Source organism: Caloenas nicobarica, chromosome 1 (assembly GCF_036013445.1).
Source record: "Caloenas nicobarica isolate bCalNic1 chromosome 1, bCalNic1.hap1, whole genome shotgun sequence".
NCBI classification, from domain to species: domain Eukaryota; kingdom Metazoa; phylum Chordata; class Aves; order Columbiformes; family Columbidae; genus Caloenas; species Caloenas nicobarica.
Window position 1 is genome coordinate 24,583,217 of NC_088245.1, and position 23,428 is coordinate 24,606,644.

The 23,428-nt window shown below is 38.9% G+C and overlaps 2 protein-coding genes across 8 annotated transcripts; one reads left to right on the top strand and one right to left on the bottom strand.

The window, feature by feature from the left end:
* Positions 1-2,046: 2,046 nt before the first annotated feature.
* Positions 2,047-18,558, bottom strand: ASB15 (ankyrin repeat and SOCS box containing 15). Of its 7 annotated transcripts, none has more exons than XM_065638308.1 (12): positions 18,389-18,558; positions 17,166-17,228; positions 14,083-14,177; positions 10,572-10,713; positions 10,043-10,095; positions 9,814-9,945; positions 9,237-9,395; positions 6,931-7,176; positions 6,127-6,298; positions 5,184-5,754; positions 4,473-4,626; positions 2,047-3,010 (listed from the first exon to the last, which is right to left on the bottom strand). In XM_065638308.1, the coding sequence occupies exons 4-12, from the start codon at positions 10,685-10,687 to the stop codon at positions 2,838-2,840; spliced, it is 1,776 nt and encodes a 591-aa protein (XP_065494380.1). In that variant the 5' UTR covers positions 10,688-10,713; positions 14,083-14,177; positions 17,166-17,228; positions 18,389-18,558; the 3' UTR covers positions 2,047-2,837. The 7 variants fall into 7 exon arrangements, with proteins under 7 accessions (XP_065494380.1, XP_065494371.1, XP_065494390.1 ...); XM_065638299.1 differs by having other exon boundaries at positions 17,166-17,253; XM_065638318.1 differs by lacking the exon at positions 18,389-18,558 and adding an exon at positions 17,429-17,712 and having other exon boundaries at positions 17,166-17,263.
* NDUFA5 (NADH:ubiquinone oxidoreductase subunit A5) lies at positions 17,954-21,328 on the top strand. Its single transcript, XM_065638358.1, has 5 exons — positions 17,954-18,075; positions 18,568-18,612; positions 19,639-19,755; positions 20,491-20,556; positions 21,123-21,328. Exons 1-5 carry the CDS (start codon positions 18,055-18,057, stop codon positions 21,222-21,224), a joined length of 351 nt encoding a protein of 116 aa, XP_065494430.1. The 5' UTR covers positions 17,954-18,054; the 3' UTR covers positions 21,225-21,328.
* The last annotated feature ends 2,100 nt before the right edge of the window (positions 21,329-23,428 follow it).

Genomic DNA, 23,428 nt, shown 5'->3' on the forward strand with positions numbered 1-23,428 from the left:
TGTATTGTTTAAAAGATAAACACAATAATATCATGCCTTTTTAGTTTACCTAATGATATTTTAAGGACTAGTCTACAGTATTTTAAACACTCGGGGCAATGATCTGTCCTAGAGCTGCATGCTTTGATGCCACAGGCAATGTAACTATTGCCTGAGGCGTGTATAAAGTCCTAAATATAAACCTTGGCCCATGAACTAAAATTACTAATGGAATTTGGCTCTAGCCACAGAAAGGGTTTAAAATCTCCTGTCTAAAGCCCTGTTTGATCATGTTTCCTTTGGTGGTTGCAGTATGCTGTATCAGATATGTGACTATTCAGATTCTCGTGTTGTGCTCACTGTATTCATTAAAATTTCCACTATTTAAGACTTTTTATTATTAAGCTCACATTTCTGTTCAAGAACTCCCACACAGAAATATCAGTTTATAGGTTATGCAGCATATGTGCATTTAGCCTGGTATGTCCAGGATGTTTTGATCAGTGGAGCCTTGACTGTGGGCAATCGTGTTGGGTTCATGCCTGGAGTCACCCGTCACCCAGGACATCCTCCTGTCAGGGACCCAGCCCAGATGCCAGATACCTAGAAACTTTGCACAAATGAAGAAATTCTTCTTTTTCATCCTGGTCAAAATTTCTGGCAAGAAAACAGAGGCCATGTCTTGGAAAGACAGATAAATAGTAGCCCGAGTGAGAGCAGAAGCAGCAGTTAAGCCTTCTGTTCAACCCCCTACATGTCCCAGACCAGTAATTCTCACTCCTTCCATTTGCTCCTGTAAATCTGTTTGAGGAAGGACAGACCTACAAAAGACTGATACAGCTGCCTTTGCAAGTGGAATTTACATCCCTGACTGAGGTGTTAGTAAGTTATATGTGCTGCCATCCAGCGGGATCTGGACAGGCTGGAGAGTTGGGCAGGGAAAAATTTAATGAAATATAACAAGGGAAAATGTAGAGTCTTACATCTGGGCAGGAAAAACCCCAGGTTCCAGTATAGGTTGGGGAATGACCTATTAGAGAGCAGTGTAGGGGAAAGGGAGCTGGGGGTCCTGGTGGACAGTAGGATGACCATGAGCCAGCACTGTGCCCTTGTGGCCAAGAAGGCCAATGGCATCCTGGGGTGTATTAGAAGGGGGGTGGTTAGTAGGTCGAGAGAGGTTCTGCTTCCCCTCTACTCTGCCCTGGTGAGACCTCATCTGGAATATTGTGTCCAGTTCTGGGCCCCTCAGTTCAAGAAGGACAGGGAACTGCTGGAGAGAGTCCAGCGCAGGGCCACAAAGATGATTAAGGGGGGGGAGCATCTCCCTTATGAGGAAAGGCTGAGGGAGCTGGGTCCCTTGAGCTTGGAGAAGAGGAGACTGAGGGGTGACCTCATTAATGTTTATAAATATGTAAAGGGTGAGTGTCAGGAAGATGGAGCCAGGCTCTTCTCGGTGACAACCAACAGTAAGACAAGGGGTAATGGGTTCAAGCTGGAACACAAGAGGTTCCACTTAAATGTGAGAAGAAACTTCTTCTCAGTGAGGGTGACGGAACACTGGAACAGGCTGCCCAGGGGGGTTGTGGAGTCTTCTTCTCTGGAGACATTCAAAACCTGCCTGGACGCCTTCCTGTGTAACCTCACCTAGGTGTTCCTGCTCTGGCAGGGGGATTGGACTAGATGATCTTTCGAGGTCCCTTCCAATCCCTAACATTCTGTGATTCTGTGATTCTGTGATATATGACAATGACATCCAGAAAATCAGGAGAAATTCAGAAGAACAGGGAGAGCCAGTGTAGGGAGCAGGGCAAAGGATGCTTGAACTGACTTTTGGTTTGTGTGTGTGTGAGATAACCAGCATATCTCTTAAATCACATGTTTAGCTAAACTCTGACAATGCACTATGTAGTCCTGACATCCACCAACTGAAATATTTTCTTAGTTTAGGGGCTTTGGATTATTTTTTTTTTCTTTTTCCCCCCAAGATGAAAGGATGGAACAGCAAAAGGAGTAAGTGCAATTCATTTTTAACAGAATAATTTAAAGAATATTTAATCAGATGTGTTTTTCTCTAGACACGCAGAAGCATACTGCCAAGTGGATCACGGCATGACTGAGGATGTCGCTCAGTCTGGTTGAGAAGTGATCTGCCAAATGTCTATAAGAACCATAATTAAACTTACAACCTTGCAATGTTTCTAAACCAAGGGGATATGCTGCTCGATTTACTGGTTTGTTTGTCCATCAAAATCTACTCTTTCTTCAAAATAGCCTACTTAAAGTCCTGCAAATTTTGCCAACCCTTGAAACATGTAGTACAGGCACCCACAGCAGTCACACCTGGTAGCAAACGCTTTGCAAAAATAGCTGAAAAGAATCTTTTAAGTGTTTGGAGAATTTTGTAATAGGACCATGATCTTCAATGTGCTACATTCCAGGCCAATTACATGATAGAGATGTGCATCTAGTGGTTTAATTTTATTTGCCAACCTAAATTAGATGTTTATTGTCTTTTACAGATAAACTAATCCACAAACCAAGAGCAGCAATTGTATTTATCATCTTCTTCAGGAAGTCCACCATGAAAATTCTTATTTTATCCTTTATTCATCTGAATTTTCATTTCGAGTGCACTGTTCTACATAATTATTATAGTGTCATTATTCTGATTTTAGCCTATATTTGGATAGCACAATGTTGTGTTAAAACATAAGCTTTAACATACTAGTTTTGAAGAAAAGTTTGTTCCCATAAAAGAGCTATTAAAAACAAATATCAGAATGTTGTGAATGTATAGCCAGTAAGAAATAGTGAGGAAATTAGTCGAATTACAGACTGTACACAGTTATTTTTTAAAACTATTCTAAATGTATCCCTTCTCCATATAGATCATACTCTTTATATAGGATATAGTTCTTGAGAACTGGTGGAAGTGGAAACTTCTTCACAGATGAGAGGTTCTGGAGTCTCTTTAACCCCAAGAGTTTACGTATTTTCAGACGACACAGATGTTTCAATGGGCGAGGATTATCTGAAAATAACAGTGAAAGAGAAATAGTGGAAAAATCAGTGCCATTAACAATGATCATAAGCCAGTTCACAACCTCAAAACATGCTCTAATAAAATTAATGTTGAAATCTGTTACCTTGGGGCACTATTATTTTGCCATTTCTGAATAAAATACCATTCTTTTCACTTCAGAATTGTGATGATACACAATGCTGATATTAATTAAACTCCTTCTGTCAGGTATCTGTATAGCATTATTGTCTCACTTTTGAAAACAGGCACACTGTACTCTGTCTCCAAAGCAGTCATCTGAACACCTAAAAGAGGACTGACTTTAGCATAATCAACAGCAATTGGTTAATGATCTCTGATTTTCCTATGTGCACCTTTTAAAAATTGCATGTTGAGGTCAGCTACGTCACCTTCCACTTCTGCTGTATGAAAAAGGCACAAGGACCAGACCTTGCCATCTTGGGCCTTCTGAACAAATACTTCTTATCAGAATTGACGTCAATCAAAGAGCTCAGTTTAACTTAGCCTTCCTGAACATAACAAAAACTTTCAACATACTTGAAGTATCAGTGGTAAAGACTACCAAATTATTTGGATGTTCCCGTGACACTAAAAAAAAGGAGTTCCTCTGGATGCCCACGTAAAATAATGAAACAAAATTAAACACAAGGTACCAGTTTAAAACCTATTTTTTAACATATTATGTTAAATCAAACTCTAGTTAAAATTTAAAAAATCAAAAGTCAAACAAAAATAATTAATGCAAAGAGAACATTTAATACATTCTCCAACAGATTTTTTTAAGTCAAGATGGGTGAAACCTATCTCTGATGCCACCAGTGGTGGAAGGTCCAAGCTAAAGTACAGAACTTCAGAAGTAAAACATAAAAAAGAAATATTATTCCATTATTAGCAATGGCAACTCTAGATGTCTATCATGTGAATTGGACTGAGGAAATGATGGTACACGGATTGTGATGGCACACTCGTCACTGCCTACTGCCTTGAACATAATGGGATCTAAAACGTGCTCTTACGATAATTCTTGAATGATTAATAGACTTCAGAGATCAAGGGAACAAAAAGAAGGAGGGAAATGTGAGCAATATTGCTCAATGAAAAAAGTTGTGCCCCAATGCTGTGCAATGACTGGAGTCACTGGGCTTAACAAGGAGTTTGAGAAGTATCTCAGAGGGTGCTTAACTAAAAAGGCTTCCCACACCACAGTGACATTCTTTATGAGATTAATTCTCACCAGGTGCATGTTTGCCATATTCTAGTCCAATCGACTCATTTTTGATGAGTGGCAATACATAAAGATCTGTCTCAACCTGAGGACTGAATGGCAAGTACAGCTTGGTTCTTAGCTAGTACACATTTGCACTGCTGAAACACTTTGGATGTTACCTGACACGAGCAATTAAACTATCGTATAATAAATCATAATATTAACTGGAAGTTAGATATTTACCCAATATCTGACGTATCTCTGTCCATTCTTTCTGTGTCTCTAAGACAAGCTTAATTTTTGTGCATAGAGGAACATAATCCATGTAATCTATAAAAACACGAACCACTTTTCCTGCCAAATGTTTCAACCAAGGAACAGCAATAAAGTCACAGAACTGAAAGGGAAAACACATCAAGTCATAATTTCAAAATCTGTGCAGAGGAAGAACACATTTTAAAGCAATTACACAAGATCATTTAAACAAAGAATTAGCAACTACCTTTAACACTCATAAATCGATGCCTAGGTAGGTTACTTTAAAAGCCATTTTCTTCCATGCTTAACCTTTGTGATCCCTTAATTTGTCTGGACAGGCCTAAAGGCCAATAATTGCTATAATATTGCTATAATTTGCAGCACTATTTCGTTTGACAGCAATATCTCTTTGGACACACATCTATTCCATTGGTTAGGATAGGAACAGAAATCCCAGAATCCTGCTTCATTATTTCTTAAAACTTCCTTCCTAAATCTCTAATATATGAACCCCAAACTAAAACAACTCTATGTACATAATTTTCTCTATTTCAGAGTAGAAAATGAAAAACGGCTGCTTTATTTTTAGGGTGTTTTAAAAAAGTACTTTGCCAGTATGTTAATCTTAATTCTGCATGATAATCTGGCTAATGAAAAGAACACAGTGAAGAGAAGGAAGGAAGGTTATGTATTTACTGGATTGTCCTTTATTACAGAAGAAGTCCACCCAGGGAGAATATCTTCCTCTGGAGTTGACCACACAAAAGAATTTCCAAAGATATCTTGATGCATACAGTCAAAACACATCTCCACATTATATCCGTGATTGAGCAACAGCCTCAGCATCACCTCGTCATTCAAAGCGTACTGAATGGCACTGGGGAAATGCGTGTCATTAACCAACATAAAGTAGCAATTGACATTTGCTCCGTAGGACAGGAGCAGCCTTACAATTTCATGGTTGCCAGCTCTCACTGCCACAAGGAGGCAGTTTAAAGGATCCTTGTTCGGATTTGCCCCTGCTTTGAGCAATATCTCGGTACAAAGAATGTCATTGTTAGAGACAGCAAAATAAAGTGCAGTTTTCCTTTCGTCATCGTAACTATCTGACATGTGTTCAGCCAAGAGAGTATTGACATCAAAACCATTTTCAATGAGGAGCTCTAGACACTGTGAATTCTGGCCATCTGCTGCTGAGTGAACAGGGCTTAACCCACTTTTCTGGATTGCAGTTTGGGATGTGACCGGAATGAGATACTTCAGAGCCCTAAAAAAATAATGAATAAAACTAATTAGGCAGTGCTTCCCTGCATGAAGAAAATGACCCTCATACAACTATATGCTAAATTACCAGCCAGACACTTTACACAACAAGATCAAGCACAAAACACCAGTTTTGAGCACTGTCAAATAGGATCTTGTGTTTAAGCTGTTTCAGTGGTTTTCACTAAGGAGTATGTTCTGCAATTTGCTTTGTTTATGCTAAAAAATACTTAAAAGTTAATTCAAACTAATGTAACACAGGCACTTCTGAAATAGAAATGATCTATAAATTTGCAAGTTTACCACAGACTTTGTCAAAGTGACATTGTACCACACTGTATCTTAATGAAAATGTGAAGTCCAAGCTCATACTCACAGGTAATGCCCCTCAAAAGCTGCTTTGTGTATGGGAAGCAGTCCTGCCCTGTTAGGCACGTTGCCGCTTCCTCCATATTCCAAGAGAAGGGCAATGCAGTCTGGATTACCTCCTCCGGCTGCATCAAACAGTATTGATGAACCATCATCTGCTACAGCCTGGACATCTCCACCTTGGAGGAAGGTATAGAGTTTATGAATTATATGCAAAGTGATTTGCAGATCACCCTAAAAACAAGCCCAGAGTACTTTCCTCTTAATTTTCAAATGTATGTAAGTTAAAACTTTACTAAAACTAAATATTTCTTGTGGAAAATTTAAAACTCAAAGGCAAAACAAGAGTTGTACGGATAAAAGTTCAAATGCTCAACTGCGCAAGGTCTGCTTTTACCATGTTATAACTGAGGATTTTTGAAATTCTGGCATATTACAAAAATACTTAATTTCACTAATTAATACCAATACAATTCTGTCCAGGGGAGGAAGGGAAGGAGTCAGGGAGGGGAGGGGAGTAAAAAGAAATAAAGAAGGGCAAGAAAGGCATGTCTAGCAGTAAGTCCCTCCTTGATCGAAATGGCTTGGTATAAATTCTGCCACTCCTCTCACATGCGTTATGGAAACATGTAAACATCACTCCAGCACAGCAGGAACACCCATATATGCTTCCTTGCCTTACGAGAAACCAAATCTTCTAATTCATCATTACTCTTTCTTTCCTTTTACATGATTACCCTAAACCACCTCAGCAACTAGGCAAGATGTATGCCAGGACAGAGGTGTATTTCCCTTTTACCCCAGTGTATACCTTTATGAATAAGATGCTCCAGCACTTCACAGTGGCCATACTCAGCAGCAACACCTAATGGTGTTACTCCATATCCATCCTTAAGGTTCACATTTCCACCATTCTTCAGAAGAAGAGCAACAAGGTCCTTGCGTCCCTGTTTTGCAGCTTCATGCATTGCTGACCAACGTTTTACGCACGGCTGGTGGATACTACAGTTATGTTTAATCAGAATGGATGCCATTTCAAAAGAGCCCCTTTTTACAGCTTCAAGATATTTTAAAAAGGAAGAGAATAATACAATTACATTTTCAGGTATGTTATCTTGAAAGTTAAAGGCATCTAGTAAGTTTAGAAAAGCTTTTCCTTGTGTACTGATATGAGGAAATTAAAAATATTTGCAGGCCTAGAAATCTGGGAATCCAATGTAGTGGTAAATAAATGGTAACGTCAGCTGCTTAGGAAAACAAGGTAAACCAACACAAGCTGGAAAATATGTCAGTTTGGAGCACGGATCGCAAAAGCAGCACTGCTTTGATTCTGAGAAAGTAGAAGCAGGTGTATCACAATGAAAAGCAACAATAAAAGCATAGTCTTTGAATATGGTACTTACTTCTAAAGTTGGTGCAAACATTACAGTGTCCCCAGAAAATTCCGCTTGTGACTTTGTCACCTGGTAACTCTAATCCAGGCATGTACTCAGTGGCTGCTGTCAGCCAAAGTGCAGTTGACATCTGTCATACTTAAAGGCCATGTTCTGCCCTTTTGAGGTTCCAGGCTAGAAATTTTCATGGGTAACTACACCTGCAAATTATTTACATCTAAAATAGTGATCCTGAGCAAGAGTCTAATTTTACTTCTGAACGGCCCTTTGGAATAGCAGATCTCTCCACTGACTGAATGGGCAGATGAGAGATATCAGTGTCATAGGATTAGCAAATTTAACTTTTGTGAATGTCTCATTATACAAGTAAGAAGGTTTTTAAGATGCAACAGCCTTCATAATTATCCAAAATTGCTTTGAAGCAGAGTATTACCAAATGTACCGGGAAGCAGAAATCATCCCACTAGCTAGACACTTCTTCAGCATCTACCTTTGTACTGAAGAGCTCTTTACTCCAGAGCAACTAAATCATGAGCATCACCTATTAAGTGTCAGGCACTTGATCCTCTACTTCACTGAGACTAAAATGGAAATGTATGATGCACAGCAGCACCTACATCCACATTTTCAGTGCCAAGTGACACAAAAACATAAGAAGCATCACAATACATACACAATACATAGCTGACAAACCTCATTTTCAGGAGTTTGCATAGAGAGATATTTAGGAAAATAAATTGTCATTATAAGGGGGAAATACCCTTTTCATAAGCTCTAGCTACTCTTTGCAGGATTCATTAAAAGCAAAGGCTGAAAATAGCTTAAAAGTTTCACAGACTTACAATTATTGAAAAGAGGTGAAACAACACAAAGCAAGACATTGCAGAGGAACCCTCTAGAAATGCCTCAGGGCCTTAAAATGTTAATACAGTAATTACATCTGATGAAAATTAACAAAAATTCAGAGAACTGAATATTTTAATACCGATAATTGTATTATATATTTATTTTTCTTATATGGTATTTTCTTGTATTAATTTCACAGATTGATTCTCTTCAGAAGAATGGAGATGTTTTCACATTTGGCAGAAATTAAAAGCTGATATAGCTGAATTACTCATGTATAGGAAAGCTCATTTAAGTCTACCAATAGCACAAAATCTTCCAAAGGAATCATCTTTCTTTAGATTGGGGTATTACTTAGAAACACCGTTGAAGTTTATTTTCAATGCCAGAGGAGAACCAAATGAGATGGGAGATTTTGAAATTGAAAATACCTGCCTACTCCTGAAGAAATAATCTGATAAAACTAAAAATGTCCAATGATCTCCAGATCTCTGGAAAAGGTACATTCAAGCTAAAGCAACAGTTTATTCTTGTACCATACTTTTACCTTAAGATGGTCAAAAAGGACCAAGTTGCTAAAGGTCTTGCAGCACCTGAAGATACCAAGAAGGTGCCTTGAACAAATAATAGGTCCCATGTTTTTTTTAGGAGCAGCTCAACAATCACCTAAAGCATAAGGAGCATCTTTAACAGCAGCTCAGTGATGACCTAAAGCAAAATGAGAGCTCAGCTGAACAGAATGCTTGGCACTTAGTTTCATCTAAAAAGATGACCAGCATCTAAACCACACAAGCAACAGGAGTACTTGGGTGAGCACTCAGTGGAGGTGAAGCACTGCCATTCACTTTGCTTAAACCAAGGGAGAGGAGGCAATTACCAATAAGAAGTGGAGTTTCTCCTTTATCATTTGTGGTATTGGGCCAAACACCCTTTTCCAGTAACGTTCGTACATTTTCCACAAAGCCAGCTTTTGCTGCCAAAGTTAATGGTGTTTCTCCATCAGATGTTTTGTATTCCCACATTGTTTTATAAGATGCTAGAGGTAAGAAAGTGAGAAAAGATAAAATTAAAGCACAAGGCTGTTAACAGATGCACATATACCAGAAATCCTTAAATGCTAAGTCTTTATGAAAATTACTTGCAATTATGTTTAACATAACCTAACTAGTACTGTCAAACACACTGAGTACTAAACAGTAATTTTTGCTCTGTCTGTAGGTTTCTGAACAAAACATTAAAAATGGTCCAAGTTCTTTGCTGGTGTAAATTGACACAATTTTCCCAAAAAGAAAATTTGCCTAAATATTTATACAAGATAAGCAAGATACTCCATGGAGGATTTGATCCTACTTCTTTTAGTAACCAGTTTTAGCCTGCTGTTACAGATGGCTGTTTATTGTTCTATGTTTCTTTGCTGCTCCCCTTATCTTGTGGGATATTTTTACTTTACTCACCATCTAAAATGATTTCAAGTATTTGCTGAATTGGCTGAGCTGCAGCCTCATGCAGTGGAAACCACCCTCTTTCATCAGCTTCATCCAAAGCATACTTCTGTTTCACAAGTTCTTGGAGCTCAAATACTTGACCTTAAAAAAATCCAGCAGATAAGTAAGATGCAGTTAGAAAAATAATATAAGGGAAGCCCAGTTTTGCAAAGAGACTGTTTTATTTTAGGGTTTTTACCTTGCTTTATGGCTGTTACAATTTTCCTATTTTCCTCACTAGGTGGCAGAAAACTATCCAAAAAAGAGCAGAAAATAGTAAATATAAACAAAAAGTAGTTGCATCATATTCTTTATTCAATATTTTCCATTAGATTCTCATCTGAGCCAACCTTCCTTTGAATACATCAGCTACAATCTTGATAAGCCTTTTGACCTCCTAAGTTACTCCTGTACTGTGCACATTCAGAGTATGCAAAGTTATCGAGCAAGGTTCAATTTCTGCTGCAGGTTGACCTGATAAATCTCCTAATTTAGTAAAGACTTCTGATATGGACTAAAAAGCTGTATTTGCCCCACACTACAGAAATGAGCCCTTCAGATTCAGAAACCTTAGACAATGAATGAGAATGTAATGTGCTTCACTGAGAAAGAGGCGTAATAGCCAAACTAGGAACTGTTTTAGGTATGATATAAGGCACTAAACATCAATGTCTCAAAACACTGTTAAAATATGGCATAATCTCTAACACATATTGAATTGAGAGTACCTGTCATTATAGCTGGAAGATGTTGGTGCTTTGGCTCCATTTGATTCTTGAATGCTAAGCTGTATGGCATACTCAGTGAGCAGATCTTCAACCAAATCTTCCCTTTCATCCATCATTTTTTATGGTGAACTATAACGATGAGCTGTTTTGAAATACACACAAAAATATACCATGAAGGATCATACTTAAGGTATTTTTTATAATAAAAATCAGGTGTTTCCATCAATTTTGCCTAACTCAATAACATTTCCATGAGTTTATTCCTATTTAAAAATGATAAAATTCCTGTTTGAATGGTGATAGAAAACAACCCTGGAAACATTTAGTACTACACATGCCGTTTAGGAAAAGTTCTTTTTATGGTTCACACACTATGTTTGTCATCTACAGACAAATACTGGACAATTTGTGAGCCATAAAAAGAGACTTTTCTGCATTAGAAAGCTGTGGTCATTAAGCCAGTGAATATATGATTTCCACACAAGCATGAACAACGAACAGTTATCGTCTCATGAATGATTCCTAATCAAACACAGGCGTTCATAATGATTTTATGAGTGTAAACACAAACACACACATATATATTCAAATAATTATAGAAACAAAACCCACACAAATTGTTTGAGAATTACTTACAGAGGGGGTCTGAAGTTTAGAAGGGAACACGTTATCAGTTCTAAGGGTGATCACACATCATACTTACACAGTATTTAAACAAACATCAAATTATTTCAGAGAAGCTATGAACTAAGTTGAATATTGCATGGGGAAAGAGCATTTTCGCATAGAACAACAGACCTTTATACTGTTCAAAACAAACTGCTTTTCTCAAGGGTTCTCTGTTCCTTCCTTTTGAGTCTCTAATTAAGGCTTCAGCATAACACTCCAAAATCAGATTTCACACACAAGCTACACTGATGAACTGGTCAGCAGAATGCAGACACACGTACCAAAATCTCCCACATACTACCTATTGTTAAATCTGCCCTGCATCACATTAAAGCTCAGAAGTTCTGGAAGTTATGTTTTAGCACACTGTAGTTTAGGTTGAACTGCTCATGCAAAAAAGGATTTCTGAAACGACTGAGAATATTGAGTGACTGACATCGTGTTGGACATGATGGACAATACAAACTTCCCCATAATTCTAAAAAACAATGATAATGATGTTCTGAAACTCTTATGATCAAAACAAGCTTACGAAAGCCTATCAAGTTTCTTGTAGCAAAAATCCAAATTAATAAGAAGTGGGGGGGTTTAAATATAGTTTGCTTTATGCAGAAAGGAAGGCATCCCACATCAAACTTCCAAGGTATGATACAAACCACAGAAACTTCAAAAAGCTAAACTAAACAAAGCAGCTGACCATATGTTTATCTAAATGCTGCCACAAGTTTCTTATTAACCAGAATGTAAGATTTTCCTCATCGGCAGTAAGGCCGTGAAACTGAGCCTCTCTTCCTCATCTCTCGTTGGTACTTGGTTGACAGGCTGGGAAATTCTGAGTCAAGGTGCACTATCTTCCCATTTTCATAAACATTTTTCTAATTTTGATGGCACCTTAAAGCTTCCGTCATTTAACCCACAAATATACACTGTTCTGAAGACTGATAAACCTTCTAAACAGCAGAGACAAAACCTCTCTTGGACTGGCAGTTTTAGAAGTGTATCTCAATAAAAATATCTACAGTATGTTCCTGCCATTAGCTTAAAGCAAAGTATATTTTAGAATATATTAACACTTCACTGGCAGACAAGAGGTGCTCCTAATGAGACCAAACAGTTCATTTACGTAAGACGATCTATTAAGGAAAAAAGTGTAACATCCATAATCTCTTGTTTCCTCCACAGCAGCTAAAAGGCAAACAGAAGCTACAGTCCCTTTCTTCCCACCTTTCCCTAAGTTTTGAAAACCCTCCTTTTGAAGACGTTATGCCAAGGCTGAAGTTTTTGAAGCATCTTTTTTACAAATTGTGCTCAATCTATCAGATCTGCATGGATGGACCTTCTTGCCCTGCAAGCCCTACTGAAGTTGCTGTCCTCAGAATTGAGACTGAAAATTACTCTATTGCAGCCTATTGTATTATACTTACCCTGGAGCCTGAACCAAAAAAGACTCCTGAACACTCACATAAGCCTTAGATTAGACCCTCACACTGCAAACTATCTGAAAGAAGGCTGTTTTGATATATTCCAGTATCTTTATGAAGATGTTCACATAAGGTTTAGTCCTGTGGGGTGATCAATATCCTCCAACATCACTGATTCCAAGAAGAGTTAAGAGCACAGAACACTTTGCAGTATAGTAATTTAGTAAGAAAATCCTTTTATGTTCAGAAATACGTATTGCCTTTCTATCTCTTCTTTCTCTCCAAAAGATTACTGGAAGAAATCAGTTTACAGGCCACCACAGAAACTTGTTTTATTTTCACATAACTTGCATACCCCTTTGGTCAGCTATCATCTCCTGCATTGCTGTATTCCCCAGACTGGTTATGCCACAGGCACCATAAAGCTCTGCTTCAACACAGACTTAACCAGAAAGGTATCAGATAAGCATTGTTTCAGAATTGTTGTGTGTGCTGTTTTCAAACTATCTTATCCCACAAAAGTTAGTAATATACTATAAAATGAGCAAGTTAGTAAGGTGGCAAGTGGCTGCGACATGGCAGAGTAAGCATAAGGCGACCAGCTCACTGCAGCCCAAGTGCTGGACACATTGCCAGGGGTCTATACATGCTTTGAGAGCCTGATTTGCTATATCACTGCTGGTAATACACTGTGCTGAGGTGACAAGGGCCAACTGAAGCGTGGATGTTCCACTCAGATCACAGTGGAACATAACGGCATGGTTGGAACACTCAGCAGCAGCAGAGACATCCCTGCCACACTACCTGATGTGGCAATGAAAAGGCTCAAAAGCTCAGCAGCAAAATCCTCTCCCATTCACCTGCGAAGTTTTGCAATTACCAGACCCAGGCACCAGATCACTAGACGCAATTGCCAATGCTTACTCTAAACAAGTTTTACTTTTTGTATTACCAAGAATATTTTTCTTAAATAACATTTTGAGTAGTCCAATATTCTTCTGATTTTTTTTTCCATTTATGCCTGAAAAACTAGATGTTACTTCTTGCTCTTTTCCTTAAAAAAGTTTTTCTCTCTTAAATAAAGCTACTGTTTTTTCATTTAAAAAATCCTCAACTACTTGCTAATCATGGAAGTTGCATCTTTCCTTGGAAAGAAGTGTGTCAAGTGTTCCTCACTTTGAAACACATAGGTATAAAGTTAAAGTTATGTGAGTGTTAATGTTATTCTAATTTCTTATCCTTAAAATAAACTAGACAATCCTAGCTTTACTGTCTATAAATAGAAGGCCCTTAGGCATGCAAAGAGGTTATTCATAGCAATAAAATAATAGCAGTCTAAATTTGGACTCAGTCTATTAAATATTACAGTCTTAAACTATTTCTCTGTTAGTCTAATTGGCAAGCATACCATATATTCTCACCTTTTCAACCCATTATCTTGCCACTGTTACTCTGGGGCCTGCATTTTGAACAGCCAGGAATGGTGCCCTGCGAGCTGATGTGTCCTGTGATACTTCTAAAATTAAATACGCAGTTGCTAGATAAATTAAGGTCTGACCTTGTACAACTGTAACATAAGCAGACTTGCCCCACAGGAAAGTATTACACATGACTTCTCTAAAATCTTGTCAAATGTAACATGAGGTCTGGACAGTATAATAAGATTATCTGTGCCCTCATTGGTTCAACAACTCTCATTAAGAAAATAAATTATTTGCCAACTTAGTCTTGAGAGCTACATGAACAAAATCTGGTAACATATTTACATAAATTAAAATGAATCTGAGAAGGTTTAGCCTTTAACTAGTTGTACATCCTGGAATATTACATCACCAATCACTAATCTCTCTCTCTCTCTCTGAGGCTGATACGATGCAAAGCTTTATAGATTCAACGAAAGCCAATTATGGTGCTTATTTGACTAGATTTAATAACTTGAAATTGGACAAAGAAGCAGGAGGTATGGCACCACAGACAGCAGTGACAGCCCAAAAGTAACACCAAGAATAGCAGTACTCAGCAAGTTAAATTCCAGGCATGAGATGAAGGAGAAGCTGGATGCCTATCACTGGTGCAAAACCTGTCTTGTTTTGGTTTTAACTAATTAGCTGTCTTTACCAAAACAGACAATAAGGGAACATAACAAACTGAAACAACAAACTCCCAACATATCTTTAATTGATCTGATGAAATTAACTTGTACGCTGTGAACACTTCTGTGCTCTGTGATTCACTTGCATGTATAGAATCGTAACACTGTAAGCTTAACTAAGGCACTGCATGCATCTCATCTTTGGAGACAAGATCAAGAAAAACCTTTAATGATGACAAGTAACATTCATTGCAACTTCTTTTGCCAGTGCGACCTAAGTGTGGTGAGGCTAACAAACCAAACCAGTACAATAAGAAGCAGACAGAAAAGTACTGAGACCCTGCTTTACTGTTGGGTAAGAGATTATAAGAACATAAATATATTCTTATATAATTTTAAAAAATCTAAAATATGTATTTGTAATATATATAAAGAACAAAAATGTTTTAATCGCTTGAGTTCTTTCATTTCCTTTACAGAACTAGGATATTAGCAGAACCAGTACATACCCACATTATAGGCACAGTATTGTTTTACTTTTCAGGTATTTTTAATACTATTTGCATTGCTATTTAAACACTAATTCTGCTCTTACATAGTTACTAACTAGAAACCCACCAGTCAATTAATGATCCACACGTGTAAAGCCAGAATAAAGACTCCTGTCCAGATACCAAATCATATGGGAATTTGCAAGACTTCACAGTGAGATAAATCCATTGGTGAGACAAAAAAGGGAAGAGAAGCCACAGCTACAGCAAGACCTTAGGGTGCCTACATACTGTACATTAACACACAGAACAACACCCATCACAGAGTCCCCAGTGCTAAACAGATTATGAACCACGAAATGCTATGTGGGTGGTTTCGGGTTTTTTGTTTGTTCAAAACCAGGTAATTATTGAATATACTTCTTAGGTCTTGGAGTTTTATATGTTAAACTATGTATTGAAACAGTTTGGCAATTTGGGGAACTTCCTACTGTATCACTTTCCAACTGAGTTCATGAACTGTCTAATCAACATATATTACTATTTTTTCACTCTTTGTTCTAGGATGTGGCAAGGACACCTACATGCTTGGGTTGTCTGAACAGATGGTTAGAACTACTATTTGAATTCTGCTGAGCTAATTTGGCTAAAGATCGCCAGGCACAGAACAATTTGTGCCATGGTCAGTCTGTGTAATCAGGAGATAGATCATCTGGCTGGACCATCACAGAGAAGGGAAAAATACAGGCATGATCCAATAAAAAAGGGCAAAATTTTTAAAGAATTATATTTTGATAGGAAAGAAAGATTCTCAATGCCTTGGAAAGAAACTCCAGGTCTCTCTGATGTAATCTCAAAGAACACTCAGTAGTGGAGGAGCATAAACCCTAAATTATGATATAAACTGTATTAATCACTTCGCTTCAGTTGTGGAACAGAGGTAGTATGCGTCTTATAAAAAGACTGGCTTTCAGTGAGAACTCTATGATATTCTGAAACTCAGTTCGTTGGGTTTGCTTACCAGTTACGGAAAAAAGTAGCTCAAAAGCAGGCCAAATGAATTATAAACAAAAAAATTGACCAGAATAAATACAATATAATGTTAAACCACAATTATTATCAAATCTTATTCACTATGCAAAACTCACCCTTTAAATCAGGTCATAAAGATAAGACTTAATACAAGGTCAACTGGATTTTCAAATGAACATTATGTTTATCCCCACTGATTTAAACTGCCTTTTATTGCTTACTTCTCCCATTCTCTCTATCTCAGGTCCCTTAATTAAGCTTTCTATTTTCTGTCAGTATTTTAGGGTTTTTTGCTTTATTAACTGATCACATTGACTCAGAAATTACCTATTTGCCATTGTCTATTATAGTAATCCTTATTTTTGACTCTGCTGTTAATTAGCTACTTTTAACACAATTTCTTGGTCAAGCCAATTTCACAGCTAAAATTCATAGATGTGCATGCTTTTGTTTACTATTCAAATTCCAGAATACTCATTCTTATGACTGTTCCCTGAGGCAGAAAGTTACCAACCTTGACTGATAAATACATGCACATACAACTCTTTTTTTTTTCTTTAAAAAAATCTAATAGTTTATAAGCTCTGCATTATTTCTAAATTAGACTCTATTCCCAGACATAGGGTATAGACATAAAATGCTTACAGTTACACACTGCATCAGTTATCAATCAGAAGGTATTTATCTTTTACATACACATTGCAGAAAACTAGAATTGCTGTACTAGAAACTTCTGCAAAGCCTAAATATGTTTTGTGAAAAAATGACAGAAACTGACACATATTCAAATCACATCTACTACACCAAAATCTCACTTTGAGCAGACATAAACTGCTTTAATTCCAAGTACACAACACACAAGACAGCTCTCAGCAGCAGCCAAACATACCTCTGAAGCTTTAAGGCTTGACACAATTGTTTTGACTCATGAAAGGGAGCTTTGAAATCAACTCTGGAGCTTGGAGTAAGATTGGACTCTGCAAAACACTCGGAAAAAAAACAAACAAAAAAAACCCCACCCCCTATTAACTTATAATAGTTCTGAAAACTCATTACTGGGGGTTAATTAGCTGTCACTTGGCCAATATCAGTTGGTTTCGGGTACTGTGACCAGCCATACAGGCCACCAGCGGGACGTGTGTCGCACCTTACCAGAGACGCGCTGAAAATCGACCTGCAACACACGGCGCGTACAGCTTGTGTGTGAGGCACTTCTAGCAACAAAGAACACTCCTCATTTGGAAATTGCAAAGTTCTGCAAATTGATCGTAAGCCCTCTTCGGCAATTTCATGTAGACAGCTTCACTAACTAGAAACGTGCTTATGCTTAAAAGGGAATATTCAAACCTATGGAAGCGCAGCAAAGCAAACAGCAGTATGGAGATGCTACGCCCAGCCCATCTAAAAGTACCGGGCTGCAAAACGTGGGCCGCGCTCGGACAGGGGCCCAACCCGGCGCCCCGCCGGGCTGGCTGGGCCCGGGCCGCGGACGGGGCCTCCTCAGAGAGCCAGCCCCCGCGGGCCCACCGGCCCCGCAGCTCTGCGCACGCGCCGCCACACGGCCCGCAGCCTGCGCATGCGCCGGGGGATCGCGCGCCCTGCCCCCCGGCCTGGTTGGCCCTTCGCCCGCCGGCACCGGGAGCCGAGCCGGCAGCGGCGCATGCGCGGTCCCGCGCCCTTCGCCATGTCCTCTAAGCGGCGCCCGCGCGTGCGCCCCGCGTCCCACGGTGCGGGCGGTGGGTGGCGGAGCGGCGCGGGGCGGCTGGCGCAAAGCGGCCATGGCGGGCGCGCTGCGGAAGGTGAGGCGGGGGGGCCGGGGCCGGGCAGCTCCCGGCGGCCGCGCCCCGCGGGGGGATCCCACCCTGCTCCGCCCTGGCGGGTCTCGGCGGCGGGAGGCGGGGCGAGGGTGAGCGGGGCGCCCTGCGAGAAAGGGCCGAGGGGAGCGCGGGGCCCGGCGGGCCCGGCACCAGCTGCTGGCGGGGCAGCAGCGACCGTTAGCGGAGGGGGCGGGCCCGTCGTGCGGGGAGGAAGGAGGCGGGTAGGCCCGGGGTCACCCCTCCAGGCCGGCCGAGCGGCGGCTGCTGGGCGCCCTGAGCTGCTCCCTCTCCTCACCCTCTCACTCGCCTTCTTGTCCCATGGTCAAAACGCTGCAGATTTGTGTGTGCGGTGGGAGGCGAAGGCTCGTGTCACGGAACGGTCCCCGTCAGGTGTATGTTGAGGCAAAACGAGCAACCAGATAGCATGGAAATAGATGATTGGGTCTATTAAAACTGTTCATGCTCTCTGTGCAGACCGCTGGACTCGTGGGACTGGCTGTAACTGAAAATCCCCATGAGGTATGTCACGTTCTGTATCTAATGCAAATTGTCAGTGAGATGAAACCTTTCGTTGTGTATTTGCATATGTAGATACAGTGTGCACCTCAAAGTAGTGTCAACCTAATGAAAGTGTAAAAAAGTGACAAAGGAATAAAATTAATTCCTAAGGATTTAATTCATATAATTAGGAGTTATTTTGCACATGTAGTTTTTGTTGTATGTGCTGATTTCAAAAACCTCCTTTGTGTAAGTACTTTTATGAAACGATACTTTATTTCTCTCATCTCCAGTGAAAAACGAAAGAACTCTTTAAATTCAGTTCTTCATAAATGTGAATTCTATTTCACAGGCATACAGATTTTTTTCTGTCTTGCTATGTTGTGTTTCCAACAAGTACTGAAATAACTTAGACCTATACCAAGGGGACAGGCTGGTCTTACGCTCTAGGGGCTGTGTGGTGCAAAGCCATGTCAAGGCCCTGTGGTGGCAAGCACTTTTGAGGTTGGCATACTTCAGTGGTTCTCGGGAACCACGTTAAATGCTTCTAGCAATTTGGCACTTGGTTTTTACCTCCTCTGGCTCAGTAATGAAAGTATGTTTGCCTCATCTTGCTTGCTTATTCAGGAGGCATGAGCTTTGAAAGGACTTATTTAATTTTTCTGTGCCTTGAAATTTCCCACTATGCAACAATTCTATTTAAAAAGTGCTTTTGCCACCAAAAATTAAGAATAGTGTCAAAAAGAACCACTGAAAAAATCATTATTGTTCTGTACAAATGATTCTAGCTCAGTCTTCAGCTTTGTCAGACACGTTCTGGGTAAACGTAATAAATTTGACGGTGGTAACTTCCCAGTCCTGATAAATCCCAGTTTTGCCCAAGACAGAGTTCTCTGGTTCAGACTTAGTTATTTTGTTAATCCTGCATTTCTGGATTGAATACCATAACCCTCTATATTTTGTGTCTATGTAGCCAGTAGCTTAAGTAAGACCAGATGTTAAATAATTCTAGTTGTGTATTTTAACCATGTCTTGCAATCACTTCAGCGCCTGAGAATACTGTACACAAAAATCCTTGGTGTCCTGCAAAACATTCCCAAAGATGCAGCATATAGGAAATACACTGAGGAGATTGTAAATCAGCGATTTAATTTGGTGCAAACGGTAAGTACAGGGCTGTTTCATAAATGTTAAACATGAAAATATTTTTAAGATGAGAAAGGTTTTTTTTTTTTAAATGAATACTTGTTTTTCAGAAGTAGATGTAGCTTTCAGATATCAGTTCAGAAATAATTGAAGTATTGAGATTTATTTTTGTTATTGACTGGAATATTTTGATGGTATATTAAAAAGAATTGTAAACTTTTTACTGGTGTTTTTGGTGAAAATTAGAAGAAAACAGTTTTTTTAAGATTTGTAGAGAGTGGTAATTTCTACACACTTGCACAAAAAATGCACGTGCTCTTATCAGTGTAGTATCTTAGCACAATCTATGCCTTTGATGTTTCAAAATACTTTTTGGTACATTAAACTATGCAATACTGGTATCGTGTATTTAAGGTGATAATTGGAAGTATGCATATAATTTCATAAAAAAGATCAGAAGATCAGAATTTTCTTTCAAGATACATACTAAAGCCCTTTGCTGCTAATGCTTCTTTGGATGTCATTAAGTAGTACTTGGGTTTTGTATTTATCATTGAAAGTTTGATGTTTGTTTTCAAATAAGAAAAGCATGTGAGATTTCTTCGCTAACGTAAAATGACAGAAGCCAGCTAATTTGACGGTAGTTCTGAGGAAGACTAGAGTGTGATCTGGTTGAATTGTTTTCGTGCTTTATCTGGGCTTTCTACTTCTCAGTAAAAATTAACATTTGTCTATATGTATTTGAATACACAGGAGACTGATGTGGAAAAACTACAGGACAAACTGAATAGTGGTCACATAGAAGAAGTCATTCTACAGGTAAAGTGGGCAAACGTAAGGTTAGGTACAAATGGGAGCAGTGTTTTTAGTGCTGCTTTGGCTGAGTTTCTGTTTAGAAAGTTGGCAGTTTTCCATATCTTACTTTTTTGCAAAACAAACAATCGAACAGGAAAAAAAATCTGAGAATGAAATGTCATGTAGTGATTAGGATGACCATACTAAAAGCTAACACAATTAACACGTGTTTACTGTATTACAGTTACATACATACTATGTGTACTTACATTGCTTCTTACAGAGTCTAAATCGGTAGAAAATGCAGAAGATGATTGAGTAATATTGAGGGATAATCCAAATAGACTGGAAAAATATCATGAAATTGGTTTGGGAATGACAAGGTGAACATTTTGGGTGTTTGGGGGTGATTCAGTATGTTTTTAAAAAACAAAACCCCAAAACACACAGTTTCTTTTGGTATGTATAGGTGAAATTTGTGGCAGTCTGTGACCGATAGGTAGTGACATCACTGAGACAACAAACTGAATACTTTAATACTTTGGCAGTTGTATAGAATTTAAGAATTTGTGTATGGTGTTTATTAACAGGCTGAAAATGAGCTTTCCCTGGCAAGAAAAATGATACAGTGGAAACCATGGGAGCCTCTAGTTGAAGAACCTCCTTCTGACCAGTGGAGATGGCCAATATAATTTTCAAAAGGGTGTAACCTCTTGAAAGAAAAAAGAAAAGTTAATAATTAATCTATTGTTCCTGACAGTTGTCTTTAAATTAAAGATATTACTTCATAAAAACATGTTTTGTCCTAGTGTCCACTTACATTTAGCAATCTAAAGACTGTTTCCAATTTGTTGCGAAAATAGTTTTAAGAAAATTCTTTTCAGCTGTTGTATGAACTTTGTTTTATTTCCTTTTGTAATTCATTATTAACAGGTTATTTGTGCCTTGTATTTATTGACAGAGTCCTGAGTGTCTGTTGAGTGCTATGAGTGAGACACTGGAACAGGTTGGCCAGAGACACTGTGGATGCCCCATCCCTGGAAGTGTTCAAAGTCAGGCTGGACGGGGCTTCGAGTAGCCTGGTCTAGTGGAAGGTGTCGGTGCCCATGGCAAGGGGGTTGGACTAGATGATCTTTAAGGTCCCTTCCAACCCAAACCATGCTATAATTCTATGATTGTGAGTTATTTTTATGATCTGTATTTGTATATTAACAAATACTGTAGGCCATTTGAAATCAAAATCAAAGTTGTAGAAAAGTATGATCCTGCCCTCACTCTCAGCTTTGGTTGTGTGTTTTTGCCAGCCACTGCCATTGTGTTAATGATCATGTAGTTGCTGAGATCAGGGGTCTGATGTGATGAAAACCAAGCTTACCCAAAGTAACAGGATTTTAGGTTTCAGCTGAGTCGGTCTCGAACTGGCTGACTTTGCTGCCCACATAAACACTGACCGGTAGAAGCACTGGGAAGACCCAAGATGGGAGGGGTGAGGGGGAGAAGGAAGGCCACCCATTAAGGTGACAGCAGGAACAGGTTTTCTCGTTAGCAGGAAGGCTACTATACTTAGCATAAGACATGTGGTACAGACTCTAATTAGGGTCTTCCAAAGGTTTTGTATATAAACGTGTACTCTATAGATTTATTTGTATGTTATTGATTTAGACCTTGACCATTGCTTAATAACCTGAAAAATTTGGTGGATCTTGACAGATCTGGCTACGTTCTTTCAAACCTTTACATGGACACAGTGCCTGCTTCTTCTGAAAACTTTTGTTTACAGATTGAAGCTTATAGGCCCCAATTAAAAATATCCAAACTAGATCTAACGATACTGTGCAAGTTTGCCTCTACTCACATTTTTTGAGTACCATTAATAAAGTTCTTGCAAGTTTGATGGTAAGAATATAGCTGAATGACCCAAATCTGCAGTTTGTTAAATGTTTGTGGTAGAGTGCCACTGCACTACCTTATTTACATAACATTACAGCTACATGTCATAGGTGTTTTTCCATAGTCATTAGGCCTACCTGTGACATAATTATTATTGATTAGTTACATCTTTATATAATATTTCATACAATCAGGGTATTAGGGGAATAGGACAGTAGAAAATCAGTAAGTATAGCTAGGGTATTGACTCTGGCAACTGTTTTCACTGAATTCTTTAGCATTGGTTTTTTTCAACTATCACTATAATAGCAGAAACTTTTACATTTTGAAAATCGAAAAAGTGGAGAATATTTTGCTTCATTGGCTGTTTTTGAAGGGCTTTTCTGTTTTGAAAAAAATAGAAGCTGGTCTCTTCTGAGAGAAAACCACTAGGTGGCATTCCAGAGAAGTGGGTTACTACAAAGTCAACAAACACAATTTTCACATGAGAAATATTAAAGGATTACAAACTTGAAAGAGGGTGAAAGTTGTAATAAAAAAACCCTGAAGTTGCTATTGGCATGCAATACTTGAGGGGGGGGGGAAAGTTGCCAGGATATGGTGACAATTGGTGTTGGCATTCTTTCTGCTCTTTCATAACTGAGACGTTAGCTGAACTCTTTTTGCTCAGTTATTTTCTCTACTTCTAAAGCCGTATTTGTTGTCTGACTCACAATAGCTCCTATGAGCTTGTGAGTTGTGTTACAGAGGAGAGGAAGTCTCTTGTCCCATTGCTGCTGCAATTTTGTATCTGGTCTTTTAAAGCTGAGTTTTACTCATTGAAAACATACCAGTATCTTCACAAATGCAGGAATATATCCTTGGTACAGACCCTAATAGGGGATTTTTTTGAGAACTGTATTTTCTAATTTATATTCTCAATGATTGTTCTGGTCTGTGTTTCTTTCATGTGACTCAAAATAGGATCATTTTCTAAATCTTTACCCAAAACACTGGATTAGCCTTC

Coding starts and splice junctions, on each gene's coding strand:
- NDUFA5 (XM_065638358.1), top strand. CDS start 18,055: ATGGCGGGCGCGCTGCGGAAG. Junction 18,076..18,567: donor TGGCGGGCGCGCTGCGGAAG/GTGAGGCGGGGG, acceptor CTCTCTGTGCAG/ACCGCTGGACTCGTGGGACT. Junction 19,756..20,490: donor GATTTAATTTGGTGCAAACG/GTAAGTACAGGG, acceptor TTGAATACACAG/GAGACTGATGTGGAAAAACT.
- ASB15 (XM_065638349.1), bottom strand. CDS start 10,687: ATGATGGATGAAAGGGAAGATTTGGTTGAAGATCTGCTCACTGAGTAT. Junction 9,946..10,042: donor TGTAACAGCCATAAAGCAAG/GTAAAAACCCTA, acceptor GATTTTTTTAAG/GTCAAGTATTTGAGCTCCAA. Junction 9,396..9,813: donor ACTTGAAATCATTTTAGATG/GTGAGTAAAGTA, acceptor TCTTACCTCTAG/CATCTTATAAAACAATGTGG.